This window comes from Ceratosolen solmsi, unplaced genomic scaffold, assembly GCF_000503995.2.
Source record: "Ceratosolen solmsi marchali unplaced genomic scaffold, CerSol_1.0 scaffold10, whole genome shotgun sequence".
NCBI lineage: Eukaryota > Metazoa > Arthropoda > Insecta > Hymenoptera > Agaonidae > Ceratosolen > Ceratosolen solmsi.
The window spans coordinates 14,687,659-14,705,841 of record NW_011948412.1 but is presented as its reverse complement, the minus strand read 5'-3'; the positions used below and the strand labels follow the sequence as shown (position 1 = coordinate 14,705,841).

Here is an 18,183-nt window from a genome sequence, read left to right as displayed (position 1 = left end):
CTATATTATGTATTTTAGAATTATAAATATAAACTTATTATAATTATCAAATTTTTTTAATTAATGCATAAAAATTGCAACTGTGATACAAAATTTTACAACTGCATAAAAATCTTAAGTTAAAAATATTTTTGTTATTATTATAGAATATTTTTAATTGCAATATAATTGACATACCAATTATTTATTATTTCATGCTTTTTAAATTTACATCTAGCACGACGTATAGCGGAGATTATGATATAGTTGCGCATGTTCACTCGACTCTAATACATTTTTGGTTAGAAAAGCGTATGCCATTGGTAATGGCAAAAGGATTGATTGTTGTTAATAGTGTATTTCAGGGAAATTAAGTAAGTGTAGTAAGCTTGTTTAAATACTAAAAAAAAAATGTTTAATTTTATAAGATATATCTCCAGAAGAATTAAGAATTGTATTAGAGCACTTATTTTTCATTATTTTCTGGAAAAATTATTATTGAGCAAATTAAATAACATGGAGAAATTGGCAAAATTAGACATATATTTGAATATTTTTGTTTCATCTAATTTAAAGTTTAGTGACTCGGTCAGTCATAATTTACTTAGTTTTTCTCGTAGAACAATCTTTATATATATATATATATATATATATATATATAAATTTATAATACATAGTTAACAATGGCTAAATTTGCTAATATTCCTAAATTATGTAGAGTAATAATAAGATAAATTATTAAAGTGAGGTAAGGTTTAATAGAAAATGAAATAAAGTTACTTAGATAATATTAAAATTAAGTCAACTTGCAAATTTTATACATTTATTTTACTACTTTTTGTGGCATTACTCAAAGACAGAATAAGCTTTAAATGAATAAATAAAATTATTGATTTATATATTATACAAAACTTAAATAATCGAAATTCAATTATAATACAATTAATTAACTGGATATTAATTTGCTTTTGAATATATTGAAAAATAAAAGTTAATACTTAATTATTTAAAAATGTTGATGCAATATACTTTTAGTGTAAGGCTTAAAAATTTTAATGTATTGTGATTCATATTTTAATTTTATATGGATATAGTGAATAAAATCAAACACAATTTGTTAATCTATGTATGACAATATGAAATTTGTAAATCAATTACAAAATGATTTTACTTTTTCTGTAGTACATTAAAGATTAAAATTTATGTATAAAAAGATTATAATTGACTGAGGAATATTTAATAGTTTTTTATTTGAGAACTACAATTTATATATTTTTAATAAGTGTAATGATCTTAAGATCAAAAAAGTAGTTGCTATTTTTCAATGTTATATGTATTAAATTAGTTTGTATTTTATTCATTTTTATTCTTTTGAAAAAATTGTGCCATTTGAATTTATGTATAAATTAATTTAAAATATTTATATTTATATTTTATTATTTATATTACATGAGTTAAGTATTAGATAATAATAGTTATAATTAAATGAACTTAAATAAAATCTTAATAGATTTTTTTACTTTTAATTTGAAATTTATATGCAATAATATTATGTAATACTTAAATAATGTTTCAATACTATAATTAAATATACTTCTTATATTTATTTAACAATATTCTTTAAACATAAAATGTTCAAAGTTATTACATTTGATCATAGTAGTATATAAATTATATATAGTTTTAAATACAAAATATTAAATTTTATTTTGCGATAAAGAATGATTTAATATAAAATATATTTTACATATAATCATTATATGTATTTATCAGATAATTTAGCAATTAAGTCAGTGTTTATATCAAATTATAAGTAACGTATTTATTAAGTCATAACTTGTGATTATATAAATTCACATATAAAATTTGTTCAATGTGTTACAACAAATTAATGGTATTTTTTTTGTTTATGTTTAAATTAATTTTATATGATATGAATTGGTAAATATATATATCAGAATTATTTAAAAATTATATTTAGTAGACTAATATAAATTGTTTAATAATTTAATATTGAAAATTTTTATATTTAATAAATATTTGTATATTTTTAAATTCCTTGTGTTTGTAATAAATAAATATTTATAATATATTGAATTGTATGTGTATTACTTATGCTTATATGTTATTTAATAAAAATATTTATTATTTATAATTGAGATAATATATTTATATACTTTTGTTCTAATTATAATGTAAATATTGAAGTATCTTGTATAAATTGGAAATGAATATTCTCTATAATATTCTCATTTGAAAAGTAATTTAATAAAACAGGGTAGAGATTGGATTTGACAAAAGTATACAATATTGAGTTAACTTATCTTTATAAAGCTATTTTCTTAAAAGTAAACAAATTTAGGTAAAAAATATGTTTTGAGATTAAATATTCATTGACTACTACATCATCTAATATATTTCAATATTGAGAACTTTATACTGTTAAAGACTAAAGTAAATGAATTTCGTAGATAATCTAATATTAAAAAGGTAGAAATAAAATGAAAATATTTAAAATTTATGGACACTATTCTTTAATATTTTGCAATATGATTCAGTATCATGTATATGTTAATTATGAATTATAAATAAGCATAACAAATTTATTGCCCTGCATGTAAGGCTTGTGTAGGTTTAAATCTTATAATGATTAAAATAAAATATTGGCTTACTATAATATGTAATGATAAATAAAACATTTCAAAAATTTATCAGCGTTATCTTAACAATCTTTTTACATTTAAAGATGTTTAACGTTAATTCTAAAAATAACATACTACGAATTGCATAAATAATATCTTGCCTTAATGTTAATTTTATCTAAATAACGTATAAATATTGTTAATATTATAAATAATTATAAAAGAAAAGGCTATTTTTGTCATCAATAACTAACTATCAATGTACATAAAAAAGTGTTTTTTAATTTTAATTTAAATTAAATAAAATAATTCTAAATAAATTAAAGAATGTAACCAAAATTTATTTATTTTTAAATTTACTTTGTACGTTTGGACTTTTAATTTTCTTATTTATATAAAGATTTATAAAAAAAAATGTTAAAATTACATATTTTAAATTTAATTCACTAATATTTATTTAATTTTCATCCAACAGAGTAGTTTACTTGTATAAATTTTATGGAACATTTAATTTAGTTTTTTCTTATTTTATTTATTTATCATTTAAATGACTCAAAATAATAATATTCTGTCAATTTGTTATTACAATTTTAGTAAATGTTTAACTTCTGTGATAAAATAGAATAATCCGATTTCATCAATTTTTATTATTTAATATTATTTAGTCTTGTTTCAATTGATTATAAAAAAAAATTAATTAGTGAATAATAATCTAAATATACTAAAAATTTAAGACAAAATACAAATACTAAAAGACACAAATCATAATATATTTCATATTAATTTAAACGAAGACAAATAAAGTGCAAAAATCGTAATTCAGGCGAACAATTAATTAATTCTGAAGAATAACGGCGATGAATACAAACAGCTACTTAGTAATTAAAATAGGGTAAGCCTCTATTTGATAAATATTAAAAGATGTAGTTTTGAGGAAATATTAATTTACAAAATGTTCAACAAATTTTGATTTTAAATATAAATGAATTTAAAAAATGTTTAATAAAGACAAAATATAAATTTTACTTATAACGAGTTATCATAGAATAATGAAAAATTAATGTCAAACTAGCTTTATCGAATTTTATTTTATAAAGTAATTATAACTTATGAATCTTGTAAAATTTTACTTTTTACTATGATCCTATTCTCAAAGATCTAATGTTTCAAATCGAATTTTTATATATATGTTTGTATGAGTACATATAAAAATTGAAATAACATTTTATTACTTTATTAAAAATATTTATATTTTCTATGAATAATATAAATTCGTCTAATTTTTATTGAGTATTAATTTCTATCAAATTAGTTACTTTCATTATTAATAGTTAATGTTTTAATTGTATATTTGTTATAGATTCAACATTTTGGATTGGATTAATTCAATATAAATTTCAATATGATGGATGTAAAAGATTCTGAAAGTTCAGATGATGATCCAGATTTTGAAATTACTTTAGAACATGAGTCATCTGATGTTTCCTTACCGTCAGAATGTGAAGAAAGTAATGATACCAAAACTAATGATACACATGAAAAAAATCATAAAAAAAGAAAGAAAGATATTACAAATAAAAAAAATGTAATAGATAAAAAACACAGCTGCACAAAAAATAGCTTAGATAGCAACGATCTTATATTATTTCCAAAAGAAGAAAAGGCAAGAGCAGAGTCACTGTGGCAAAATTTTTTAAAGGACACAGGTATATTTTAGAGTTATTTATAAAAATAATTGAATTTAATGTCCCATATTTGGTTTTAAAATCTGTTACATTATTAAGTAGATTTATTTGATGGCTTAACTCCTGATTTTCAGAAGAAAATTATATTAAAAAATGAAACTGATTGCATATCAAGACACAATGAATTTAGTTACATTGTTGTAAAAAAATAGAATAAATTTTTTTAAATATAACAAGAAATAAATAATAATATATAAAATTTTTAATTACTGCTATCAAATTAACAAAAACACTAATTGATTATACTGGAAATATATTGTATAAATATATAGTTAAATAGAAATAGAATTTTTCATCACATAGAACAAGCAATTAATAGGAAAAGAATCTCTTCAAATCATGAAGAATAATAGTAACTACTACATACTACATTTTCATGCGGCTATGTAATATAAATAAACTATATAGTTACTAAATTGCATTACATATTACGTTAAGTAAATGCTGTCAAAAATAATAAATAAATTCAACTCTCTCCTACAGTGAAATCAAAAGCAAAAGTGGTACACAATTGTAGGACATATATTAATTTACTTGATATTTTAATTTTCTATTTATATATTAGCGAGGTATTTATAATTTTGGTTCGAATATCCTCGTCGTCTTCAAATGATATAAGGAGTAATTTAAATGATTATCTTTTAGTTTGGCATGTATATTTGCTGCGGCTTCACTGGAATCTATTATAATCACCATTGGTATCCATTGGTACGTTGTATATACACTCATCGTGATAATATTTTTCTTTTCTCGCATTTATCGTGTATATTAAATTTCACGTCCTTTTTCATTTCATCGGCACTGAACTATAACATTTTAATGTGCTGTTAATATATGAAATATACAATTAAGCATGAGATTAACGTAATTAAAAACATTCGCTTTAATAAATTTAGATAAATTACAATTATTTTTGCAGTGATTATTCTTCTAGGCAATAAGATTTGTAAATACTAATAGAACTAAAGAGATTATATAGGTATTTTCGATTTATCTAACTGCGGAAATAATTTATGCCATTGATCTTAGTTAAATATTTGAAGTTACTACCCTTTATAGTATAAAGAGGACTGAATAATGAATATGTTAGGATTGTCGAAGTAATACGATTAAAATTCATAACAATTACTTATTATCGATCAGACATTTTTGTCTTCCTATTTGTCAGACGTTCATCGTACAAAATTTTGTAATAATAATGTTTCTTAATAGTAAAAATAAATTCCAATATTTATATTAATATTTGAATATAATTGTTATTTATAACAAGTGAAATTATTATTTGTGACTTTATTTTTGTATTTGCAGACATCTTGGCTTCATATAAATATTACTTTTTAAATTGTTAATGATTTAATTCTCATATAATTTTCATCAATTAGTTAACGTTAATTAAACAAAAATAAATATGATTATTGCAACAGAAAATATACTTGTAAAAATTCTGTTTTCCATAGATTAAACCGTCAAAAAAAAGATTCTTTCATTATATTAAAATTTGAATAGTTGAAAATTTATTGAAAGAAATAGAAGGATATATATATGTTTTTATTAATATATATTAAATGAAAATATTCTATTTTTAAAAATTAAACGTCAAACTTTAAGACTTTCTTTTACTTGCCAGAATTTCGATTGTTAACATCATTCATAAAAAAATTAAAATTTAATACATATGTTACTATTTTTAAAAGAAAAATATGATATACATGTACATTCTTATTATTTGGCACTCACATGTGATAAGAAATGTTATATTTTTATTTTTAAAAATGGTCACATTTTTGTTTGTAACTAAATATTTTTTGTTAATTTTCGAATTATTTTGAGTAAAAGCAGTCTTTAAAGATAAGGCTTTAAATTTAATTTGTGTTAATGTTTTTTAAAACTAAAGTAATATTTTTAATAATGTAGTAACAATTCTAAGAAAAAATTTATAATACACAATGACAATTGTTTAAAGTACCTTAGATTGGTATAGAGATGAAAATATTAAACTGATAAATAAATGATATATTGATATATATATTTGAACCGATGACAGTATCAAAATACATAATGAAATTTAAATAATCTAATAATATATGTGTTAAAAAATATAGTTTTGATACCTTCATTTTTGTAATTCTTACATATGAAAATTTTAAATATTTAAATATTCATCTGGGTTTACGGCTATACCTATCATTTTCTGTCTTTGTTTTCTATAATTTTTTTTGTATGGCACGTTATCCAATTGGCAATGAGATTATTTATTTTTATTTATATAATTAAATTTATTATTAAAGCAACTTTTTTATAAATAATTAAATGTTATTACATTGATATATTATTAATAAATTGTATCGCATTATTACAGCTACTTCGTCAAAAAAACAGTCACATAACAGTACAACTATCTTGTCTACAAATAATTTAGAAATCAATTCTAATTCAAGTAAAGAAGTAAATAAAAAACAGATAAAATATAATTCACTTATTGCGAATGCAGATGATACAAATGCTAATATTGTTATTGAAAAAATAAGAAATGACAAATCTTCGCAGATTCTATCAAACAAAGATAAAGATAAATTGGCAGCGTCATCACAATTACATATACAAGAAAATATTTACAAGAAACGAAATATTTCTAATATGTTAAGTAATTTAAAAAAAACAACGAAATTGACTACTTTAGAAAAATCGAAACTTGATTGGAATAAATTTAAAGAAGAGCATAATCTTGAAGAAGAAATATCTTGTTTTAATCGTGGAAAAAGTGGATACTTGGAAAGGCAAGATTTTTTACAAAGAACGGATTTAAAACAATTTGAAATTGAAAAAGAACTACGAAATGTAGGAAAAAGAAAACATGATAAAGTATTTCACACATAATACTCTTCATGTTTCCAGTCCATCGCAACAGTTCTTTATAAAATTATATCACTGAAAGTTATATTAAATTATAATTTAATCATATAATTAGACATAGTCTTCAACATTGTAAAATAATATAATTATTCTAAATAAACAAAAGAAAATACTATTTTTATATTATTTTATATATTTTCAATATTTCCAACAAATTATCATTTTCAATAGAATAACAAAGTCACTATTTTAATTGCATTTAGTGTGAAATTTTGTTTTATTTATAATAAAAACGCATTTATGGATATAAATAAATAGATCCTTAACATTTTAAAAATTTCTCTTAGCTTCAAATTAATTTATTGCATTTGATAATTTCATATCTTTGACAATATACTCGACTTAAACATTTTTAGTAGGGTCACTTTGATTTGAATTTTATTTGCAATATTATATTTTATTTTTTCAATTTTTTTCTGTTTAGTATTTTGCTAATTTAAAAACTTGGTAAAAGTTTGAACAATAATAATTAGATAAAAGGTTTTCTTTGATTGAAAATATTTTTTTTTTTAATTAAAATGTACATATAGTTATGTTCATAAAAAAGTAAAACATAAAACAAACGTACCTTTAAATTAAAGAAATATTTTATAATTTCTGAATAGTTACCTGAATTTCAAATTCACTATAACGAATTTATCGAAATCATTCAATGATTTAAACTATAAGTTACAATAATGTGTATTGGTTGTTATATTGGTAAAAATAAATACAACTTTATATTGTGTTTTAAGAGAATAGTGAGAGCTTCAAACCAAAGTTCTTGAATAACATTTAATTGTTGTAAGGATAACCAGCGTTTTTTTTGAAAGTTAAGTTTGATAGTTTAAAAATTTTTATTTTTATTAATAGTTTCTGCAGCATAAATATGAAGTAGTTGGTTATTACGACTATTATGATAGTTGGATGACCACTATGCAATGAAATTAATTATTGACACATGAAATAAGTTATTTACTTATTAAATTTACTATGAAATTGCTACAAAAATTTACTGTGGTTTAAGGTTTTATTTCCATCATTTATCTAATTAAATTAACGATATTTTAAAAATAAAGATTCTGATAAATTATATTGTTCAAACAAAAAACAACAAGAATACTAAAATATTATTGAATTTGATAATTAAAAAATCAATTAAACAGTGTAATAATTATAAAATACTAATAAAATCTTTATTGTTATATATTATAATAAAAAAATTTTATTTAAAATTTATATTATTTTTATTAATAATAGCATATCTAATAATCATATATACATAGCGATGAAACACCATTATTTAATAATAGGGGGAATTTCTTTCCATGTTGACAATAGGTGCAAAACAACTAAAAGAACTACATGAAATTTATGATAAATGAAATTGCATTTGATCTGAAGTAGAATAACTATATATAATTGGTGTTTCTGATGATGTAACATCATTTGGAGTAGCTATAGTAAAAATTTGGTCCTCATAAATAGTTGAATGAGAATTTTCATTTTTTCTATCCTCATTATTGCAAACAATACCAGTGTTTGATGAAGGATTATCTCCTTTTGTTGCTTCCCTGTATTTTTGTAAGTACATTTTCAATGGCTCTACATAATTATCAAATCCTAAAGTTGTCATAGCAAATAAAATATCTTCACCATTAATAGTTTTTCTTTTTTCCATATGACAACGATCACTAGCTTCTGATGTAATGAAAGAAATAAATTCAGAAACACATTCTTGAACACATTCTCTAGCATCTTTTGCTATTTTTCCAGCTTCTGGAATAGCCCGTTTCATAATTTTTGCAACATTGGCAATGGGAAGGAAACGGTCCTGTTCTCGTAATGGACCACTAGAGGAAGACATATTAACTCCTTGTAAGGGATCACAATTTCCAGGATTTGAATCATCTGTATTTTCAGGATCATCTAAAATAAAAAATGTATTATTAATAAATTTTAAAGTAATATGTATATAATATGCATCTATTATAATGTAACTTCATGATAATTAAATATCTTTGCATGATTATTTATTTTTATTATTTAATTTTTTTATTTACATTTAAAATTCATAAATGATAATCATTTATATAGTATAATAAAATAAATATAAAAATCTTTAAATTATTAACCTACAGTTAATCTGTATAACAGATTGGTTATATTAATAAAGGTAAATAAACATTACTAAAATAAATTTGAATAAATAATTCTTATCCTTTTTAATTTTGCTAATAGGATTACATAAGTTTATAGATAATATTGAAAAATATTTAAAAATTCGACTTTTGAAAAATTACTGGATTAATAAATACAATAATGCAATTTAGTTAATACATATACGAATACAATAAAATATAAAGTTCTAAAATCGTTTTAAAAATTTTTATATAAGAAATTATAAAGAATTATGATCACAGTATATGTATTTAATACTTCATATACGAACTAATTACGTGCAATATATTTAATATTAAAAATTTATAAAAGCATTTAAATTGAAAATTAATAAATTTCACATGATTAAAATTCAATCAATAAAAGATACTAAAGTTTGATATAATTAATATTATAAATTAAATTAAAGTAAATTAAATATATAAAGTATATGATATCAACTTCATTCAAATATTATGTTTAAAAATAAATTCAATATCCAATAGTGTTAATGTGAACCTTAATTAATTTTCTAAGCTTGTAATTTTTAAAAGATTAAATACAAATGAATATTTAAAATGCCTCACATTACTTAATAAATAGATAAAAAACTGAATATGTTATTCACATTATACCAGAAAAATTTGGAAAATATTAACACAGAGATTGTAATTAACCTATTCGATTTATATAATACAATCTTTAATTCTATAAAACAATGTAAAATTTCGTTATAATAAGAGTTTTTAAATAAATAAATAACTAAATAAAGGGATGTAATAGTTATTCAAGCTTAAAAAATACTTCTTGTTGGTAAATTAAATAATTGTTTTTTGGTGCAATACATAATTATGTCAAGTAAAAGACAATTTTCAACATAATTTTTAAAGAAGTATTATTTATGCAAATAAATATTATAATATTTACCAAAATAAAAAAGAATTCTTAAAAAATTAACCTTCCATGTCATCCGATTGCATACTGATGTACGAGCTAGCTATACTGCTACTAGCGAGAAATGCCGTAGTACCTATTGAACCACTGTCTTCTCCACTTTCACCGCTGTTTTCCATTGAATTTTATTATATTTTAATTAATAATTGTACAATGTAAACTAATGTTTCATAATATAAATTTATTACATTATACACCACTCAACAAATTTTGAAAATTATCAACCACTAACGTATTGATAAACATTAAAAGGATGGAAATATAGTATATCCTTTATACGCATGCGTAAAAAATCTAAATAGTTTTGGCTTTGTGGAATATTTTTAATATAAACAACAAATGTTATTTGAAGAATTTTATTTTAATTTTTATCGATCTTCATAGGTTATGAAATATTTAGAATTCAAAAAAAATTTTAACAATATTAATATTAAAAAATTTTCAATTAATACATATGAAAATATTTAACTCTAATGTCATATTAAAAACATTCAACAAATAAAACAATAAAATGATTAAAGTTTTATAATTATTTTATAAAAATTTCTAAAAATGTCATATAAAAGTATCCGAAAACTATCCGATTAAAAGAACATTATAAAGTAAAAAAAAAATATTATTTATTACATGCAAGAGCTAGAGGCATTAAACATATATATATTATTAACAGATGTAAATAAAGTATTTCAATTTCTTAATATCTTCGATTATTATAATTTTTCATAATTATTTTTTTTATTTGCTTTCATTCTTATTTCAAATTTGGTTCTATTTTAGTTTCAATTAATGCTTAAGATCTGATTATTATTTTCTTTATAATTTTAATCTAAAATAAAAATTGAAAACTTATTCTTAGTACTAATAAATGTGCATTAAAAAAATAAAAGAATAGTTATGATTTTTTAATAAAATTATGAATAGTTTGGGATAGAATTTTGTAATTCCAAGATTTTGAGTTTCTAACCAATAATTTATTGACGCATGCGTATATTCTATTCTACCTTAAGTGATCTTTATTATCTTGATTAATTCAGATTATTTATGCAAAATGAGAAATGGCAAATGAAAAGAAAAATATAGCCAAGTTGGCAAATCATGATACGTCATTTATTATATTTTTATTATCAAATTTGGATATGATATGTTTCAAACAATGTATAGCATTATTTCCATAACGTTCAGATAATGCACTTCATCCACCACATCATTACATAAATTCGATAATTTATTCGTAATTATAATTTTATCTTTAATAAATCAACATAAAGAAATAATGTTATATATATTTCTTATATTTTGTTAAAATTGTTTATATTAGTTAGTTATTACAAGGAAGTGGAAGATATAAATTTGTTATAATAATATTTTATTAATATTTGTGACAAATGGATACTGCTAATATTGCAATCAAGAAAACGTAAATATTATATTTTATAATTTATGAATAGCATGAATTTTAACCTTTTCAATATTTATATTTTTAACAGGAATTTATAAATTATTATAAGTAATTTAAACTAATTTGTGTAATATGTATTCTATTTGTTATTATTTGAAAAGTAATTTATGATAATTAAAGTCTTGATATTCTAAAATTCTTTACAAAATTTTCATTTTATTATTAAATTCAATAATGTGCTAATTATTTTTCAACTATTTATCAATATAATACACATATTTCTGCTTTCATAAACTTAAAAAATTTATTTCAATTTAATTTCTATGATATATATTTTCTCACAGAATTAAAAGATTAATTGAATTGAAAATAAACAATAGTTTAATATTAATATTTGTTTTTACATTTACTTTATCATGAGTCGAATAACTCTTTTAAATTATTAGTTTGTCACAAAATGCAAAGGTAAAATAAATTAAAATAGAAAAATATCAAGATACCTAAAATAGATTAAATTAAAATGTTTTAAAAAATGTTAAAATTAAACTAAAAATTCAATGGTTTAAGCTTTAAGAACAATAGGTCTACAAAATATTGGTATAATTAAATATTAAGACACCTTAACAATATTAAAGAAATTAATTTTTATAATTATTTTCAACAAGATTAATAAATAAAAAATGTTTAGGTAATACTGTATAACTTTATATTGATTCATATGAAAGGTGAGTTTTAGATTTTATAATGTTTTATAAAATATTTGAATAAAAATTGAAATTATGTAAAATATAAATCTTATATAAAATATGTTTAAAATATTTAAGATTCTTTACATATTAAGAGTATTGTGTTAATTTAACAAATATGTCAACAGAAGCTTCATTACTATAAATTAAATATTCATCAAAGAATAATTTGTAAATTATAATTCCTAAAGTGCAATAGCTCCTCGGAGAAAATAAATTATGTATAGCACATATTGAATATTATGGTTAATGTTTACGCATAAATAGAGTATTACTATTAATGTGCAATTATGCTATAAAGTATAGGGATTATATTACAAGAGGATGTAAAGTTGTAACAAAATAAAAGTCATCAATTGCATTAGTATGTATACAAATGTGACATAGGTTGTATTTAGTATATTTATTATACATCTATATAAATAGTTTTTCAGATTTTGGATTTTACTTTCTTGATTGCTAAAAAATTTGATAATGATAAAAATTATAAACATTTAATTTTTATATAAGTAATGGATAAATTAAGAAAAGTAGAAACTTTCAAATAATTAATAATTTATTATTTAAGTTTAATACGTTTATTATTTAAATTAAATTGTTACACAAGTAATTTATTAATTATAAAATTAAAATGGCAAGTAAATATTACAATCCTTTTAAATAACACTTTATGAATATTCTACATTGTGAATCTGAAGATAGATTCACTTTCATTTAATGAATTTTTTTTCAACTTTAGCACCAGTTTAATCTTTAGCAATCATTTACGAAATTCGTACTATTTTGTGTCTCAATCACTATAGGTGCATATCCTATAAGCACTAATATTAAAGCAATCTAAACGGAGTTATGGATCACTCACATTATATTTATTACATTAAGAAAGAATATACTAATATATTTATATATATATATATATATATATATATATATATATATATATATATATATATATATATATATCTATTCTTTTCTATTTTCATATAGTAAAATCCATTTTTCTATTGTAGTATGTATGAAACTACTACTTTATTTATTTTATCGAAAAAATCTTTTGAGATTTCAGTACCAAGTTATTTATCATCTAGTAATTCACACATCATTGATGTTATATCAATGATTATGTTGATATCACATATAATGATAGATCATATTTATTCAAATTCAAATTTAAACAAATTCTTATTTTCTGAATCTTGAAAATTCTTAATCACTTTTTAAGCTTTGTTGATGTATCATATATCCAATTCTTTTATTTAACGTAAATTTTTTTTCGAAAGTTAATAATGAGTTATAACGTTGGATGATGATAATCTTATTTTTGAACACATAAAAATAGTATAAATTAAGCATTAGTATTATTTGAGAATTAATATTTATTATCACTGACCTCCAAACGTCTTTTATTACTATTAATATAATGCCCAGTTTTTCGATCATTACACTTGGCCCTGTATTGGTATTCTTTGTTATATACAATAAACTACCGCTAAGGTATTCCTTTCTATCAAAATCGAAATCAATGTTTAAGATATATCGACTGAAAGTCGTTATAATTTATACCCTTATGGAGTTAAGGTATTTTTCTGTATAATTATATATATATATACATACATACATTGTTAACTTATAAGTTATTAAATTTTTTATTTATTTACTGATAATTGTTGTGTTTCTTATTTATTATTTATAAGATTGAAATACTAATAGCAATAGAACTCTACTGCAATTAAAGCAGGTGTATCGTTTTGAATGAGAAAACTACAATCCTTATGTCATATATAGAATTTTATTTTTTTTAATCCTTTTTTTACTGTAGTCAATTAATTTACTCATGTAACCATAATATTGAAAGTATCTGAAAAGTAAATAGTCTAATTTAGGGTACAAAAATACATAAAATGAACGTATATTCTTTTTACAAAATTTTAACGTTTTTGTACTGAATAAAATATTTATGAATTTATTAATATTATTATCGTAGATCATCTACCAACTCTAATATTTTATCATCACATCATAAATTTTTATGGGATGAAAATAATGATGCTGCAATTTCCTTAGAAAATCAAATAGCGAAAAACTATCATGATCAACTTTTCAAAGAATATTGTATAAGTGACATGACGCATTACATGACTAATCAGGTAATCTATATTTAAGATCAGTTTTAAAAGAAAATCATTATGATGTGTTTTATATAATATTATAAATTATAAAATAAATAGACAAATTACTTAAATTAATTGAATATATTATTATTATAAACTCTAGTTCAATGTTACTTTCTTCCTACGTATTTACTTACATTTTTAGCAGCTATCAAACATAAAGAAAGAACTATTTTACATTGTACAGTCATTATCATAAGTAAAGGTTGATTTAAAGTAATTTAAAGTAAATAAAAATATGTAATAATAGCTGAGAAGATTATATAACTAAAAAATAAAATAAAATTGTAACTCTTAGTGAAAACTAAATTAATAACGTTAATATATAAACATTATAATATATAAATAAAGGAAAAATTTTATTAAATAATTTAACAGACTTTAAAATATATATTAATATACAAATTATAGAAGAATGCAAAAAATATGCGAGATTTGTTACTATTCGTATTCTGTACTTTGAAATATATGTAGTAAAAAAGATTAATTTGATATACGTATTATTCGTATTGAACTTTAGTTGATAGTGTTACATTCGTGTTTCATCTATTATGAATTATATAAAAAAACGTTTAGATGTTTTAAACTTCTTTTCAACAATCTCAACATTGTTGTTTATAGATAGCATAGTTGCCTTTTTATACAGGCTGTATTGTATAGAAATCTAAATGTGAAAATTTTCTCATATTTATTATTGTTACTTCATTATTGATGTTTAAATTTCTCGTTTGTATTGAACATTCAAATTGTGTGATATAATCGATAATGGAAAAATGAATTAAAATTTATGAAATCATCTATAAGTAAGTTTATTCAGAAATATTTTTTCATTTAATAAATACGTTCCTTGACTTCAACATAAATATTCAACCTGTATTATTGCATTTTCTTATTTAGGTTAAAGCCACTGTCACTTACTTTTTATGCCACACTTACTACTTAAAATTCTCTCGTTAATGTAGTCGGAGTGAATCACGTATTTTGAGGAGCTCAAAATGATTTCAGCTTTACAATGAAAAGGGAAAGGTGGGCTAAAATGATCTTGATTTAAATAACCACTTACTTTAAATCAAATGATATATAATAAATTACGATGATAGTATTTTGCCATAATGCATAGCCCAGAAATATATATTAAAATCTAATTAAATAGAAAAAATAAAATTACGACCGATTAAATACATGATTAAAAAATAAAAAATTAAAAAAAAAAGATCTAAAAATCTAACTAAATATCGTAACAAAATTAATGTTTAAATGGACAAATAGCAAGTTTTCTACTTACTTTCACAACTTCTCTAATCTTAGACAAACACAAACATATATTTTTGTGAGCATATATATATTGATTTTGCCTAATTAATTTTTACTTAATTTTTTATTGTAAAAAATATTTTTTATCGTGTTTGAGTATTTCCGTATGATGTAATGAAACATCCTTTACGATAATTGATTAATCATATACTTTAAGTATTCTTTATTATTCATAAAAATTAATTTTCAGTATGTAATTCACAATTGTAAAATTTATAACTGATACTATGTATATATTTTTACATTATTTTAAATAAAAAAAGTAAAAAAAATTCATTATAAATAATTATTTATATATATATACAATGATCATATTTTTAGATAGCACTTAGATGGAGGACCAAGAAGGAAGTAATTTCTGGAAAAGGTGAATATATTTGTGGTGATAAAAATTGCAATTCGATCAAAGGATTAAAATCATGGGAAGTAAACTTTAAATATACTGAACATGGAAAGAAAATGAATACCTTAGTCAAATTAAGTAAGATTTTTAAATATCAATTTTAAATGTCAGTAATAGATAATTAAGTAAATTTAAGTTTTTCACATAGTGTTATTCGTTACAAATATTAAATCTGACAATAATTATTAATTTTTATTATTCACCGTATACAAAGGCAGCTTTTAACTTATTTAACCTTTATATTTAGATAAAGTCTGTCATTTCATATACTTAATATTTTAAATAGAATTCGAAATATCTAATAACGAAACTGACTATTAATTTTATAATGTTAAAGCTTACATCATAATTTAGTAACATAACTTAGTAATAGTTTCAGTATACTTTCAGTAATATTACTGAAAATATTTTATTAAATAATAAATATAAATAGTGCCATATATTAAAAATAAAGAATTGGTGTAATAGTGAACAAGAGTCAAAGGAAATAAACGATAATAATAAAAAACATTAAATGTAAAAAAGATATCCGACTATTAATGGTGATGTTCTGAAGTAAAATCAATAATTTTGAAAAATTCAAAAAAAATTAATATATTTTCACTTTCAGGATTATGCAAAGAATGCTCAATTAAATTAAATTATTGTAAAACAATTACAAAATCAGTAAAAAAAGAAAGTAATATTTATAAAAATGTAGAACTAGAATCAGAATTAATTAAAGATTCAAGTATGAAAAGTTCCATAAATGAAACTTGCAAAGATCATAATGATTATATTTCTAAATGGAATATTGAAAGTTTTAAGAAGATAGATATGAATATAAGTAAAAAAATTGATGTCTATTTACAAGATTTATTCCAATGGATCGAAACTACTTAATTTTAATTTGTTATTTTTATGAAAGAGACTGCTTATCTTGTTGTAATGATAAATTATTTTTAATAAGAATTTTTCAGTACATTGTAATTTCTACATTTTATTTCATTGATTTATTTATTCAATTATTTATATTTAATACATAAATTGTGCTTTTGTATATGAATTATTCGTTTTAATTGTGATCTAAGATCTTTATAAAATGAATATTTTAGATATAAATTAAAATTAGTAATAATGAAAAATTTGAAACAATCTGTTTGGAATTCCAGCCACCAGTGTGATCGCAGATCATGGTGGATGGATTAGACCGTACCACCGATTTAATGGTGATGGGGGGGGGGGAGAGATTAATGCATTAATTTAGAGTAAACACAATTGGTTTGTAATGACCTTTATTTAAGTAGCTGTTAATGATGTTGGTGTTATTAATTATAGTGAGATTTGTTGATTTGTAGCAATTAGGCAGTTGACCATTAAGTTGGAACGTCGTCTAGGAGTGCAAGTCCAAAGGGTGAATTAGGAGTACTGGGCACGTGCTTTAGTTCCTAAATTAACGGAGAGGCTTTCAAATACTCCCATCCTCGCTAGAGACTGCTTACACTCTATTAAGTATGATCATTCTCTCTAACAAGCATACTTGATTCCAACCACCATCTTCTCACGCTCATTCATGAGCATGATCAATTACACATTCTGATCCTTACAACATTAGCATAAAACCTAATGCTAATGAACAATAACAGATGTGAATGTTTGGTAAAAGTACAATAAGCCCCGGTGCGTAGCGAGCTACCCTTTAATATTAGCGTGGCAGCTTGCAACGCTGTTAGCAGTGCTTGGGCTCGTTGATAGACCGACAGTTTTTATGACGTTTGAACGAGGCTACAGAAAACTCT

At 21.0% G+C, this 18,183-nt stretch overlaps 3 protein-coding genes across 6 annotated transcripts; 2 read left to right on the top strand and 1 right to left on the bottom strand.

Annotated features, from left to right (window-relative positions):
• The first annotated feature begins 262 nt into the window (after nt 1-262).
• On the top strand, nt 263-7,330 carry Yeti (yeti). Of its 2 annotated transcripts, none has more exons than XM_011497252.1 (3): nt 263-353; nt 3,982-4,327; nt 6,726-7,330. In XM_011497252.1, exons 2-3 carry the CDS (start codon nt 4,024-4,026, stop codon nt 7,241-7,243), a joined length of 822 nt encoding a protein of 273 aa, XP_011495554.1. In that variant the 5' UTR covers nt 263-353; nt 3,982-4,023; the 3' UTR covers nt 7,244-7,330. The 2 variants fall into 2 exon arrangements, with proteins under 2 accessions (XP_011495554.1, XP_011495562.1); XM_011497260.1 differs by lacking the exon at nt 263-353 and adding an exon at nt 666-727.
• Nucleotides 5,144-10,554, bottom strand: Nf-YB (nuclear factor Y-box B). Of its 3 annotated transcripts, XM_011497287.1 has the most exons (3): nt 10,377-10,554; nt 8,915-9,187; nt 5,144-5,172 (listed from the first exon to the last, which is right to left on the bottom strand). In XM_011497287.1, exons 1-3 carry the CDS (start codon nt 10,489-10,491, stop codon nt 5,159-5,161), a joined length of 402 nt encoding a protein of 133 aa, XP_011495589.1. In that variant the 5' UTR covers nt 10,492-10,554; the 3' UTR covers nt 5,144-5,158. The 3 variants fall into 3 exon arrangements, with proteins under 3 accessions (XP_011495589.1, XP_011495574.1, XP_011495581.1); XM_011497272.1 differs by lacking the exon at nt 5,144-5,172 and having other exon boundaries at nt 8,523-9,187; XM_011497279.1 differs by lacking the exon at nt 5,144-5,172 and having other exon boundaries at nt 8,523-9,187; nt 10,346-10,476.
• A 1,073-nt stretch (nt 10,555-11,627) lies between these two features.
• On the top strand, nt 11,628-17,313 carry LOC105365127 (protein FRA10AC1 homolog). The gene is made up of 5 exons (XM_011503225.1): nt 11,628-11,789; nt 14,502-14,664; nt 16,324-16,483; nt 16,653-16,657; nt 17,072-17,313. The coding sequence occupies exons 1-5, from the start codon at nt 11,758-11,760 to the stop codon at nt 17,285-17,287; spliced, it is 576 nt and encodes a 191-aa protein (XP_011501527.1). The 5' UTR covers nt 11,628-11,757; the 3' UTR covers nt 17,288-17,313.
• The last annotated feature ends 870 nt before the right edge of the window (nt 17,314-18,183 follow it).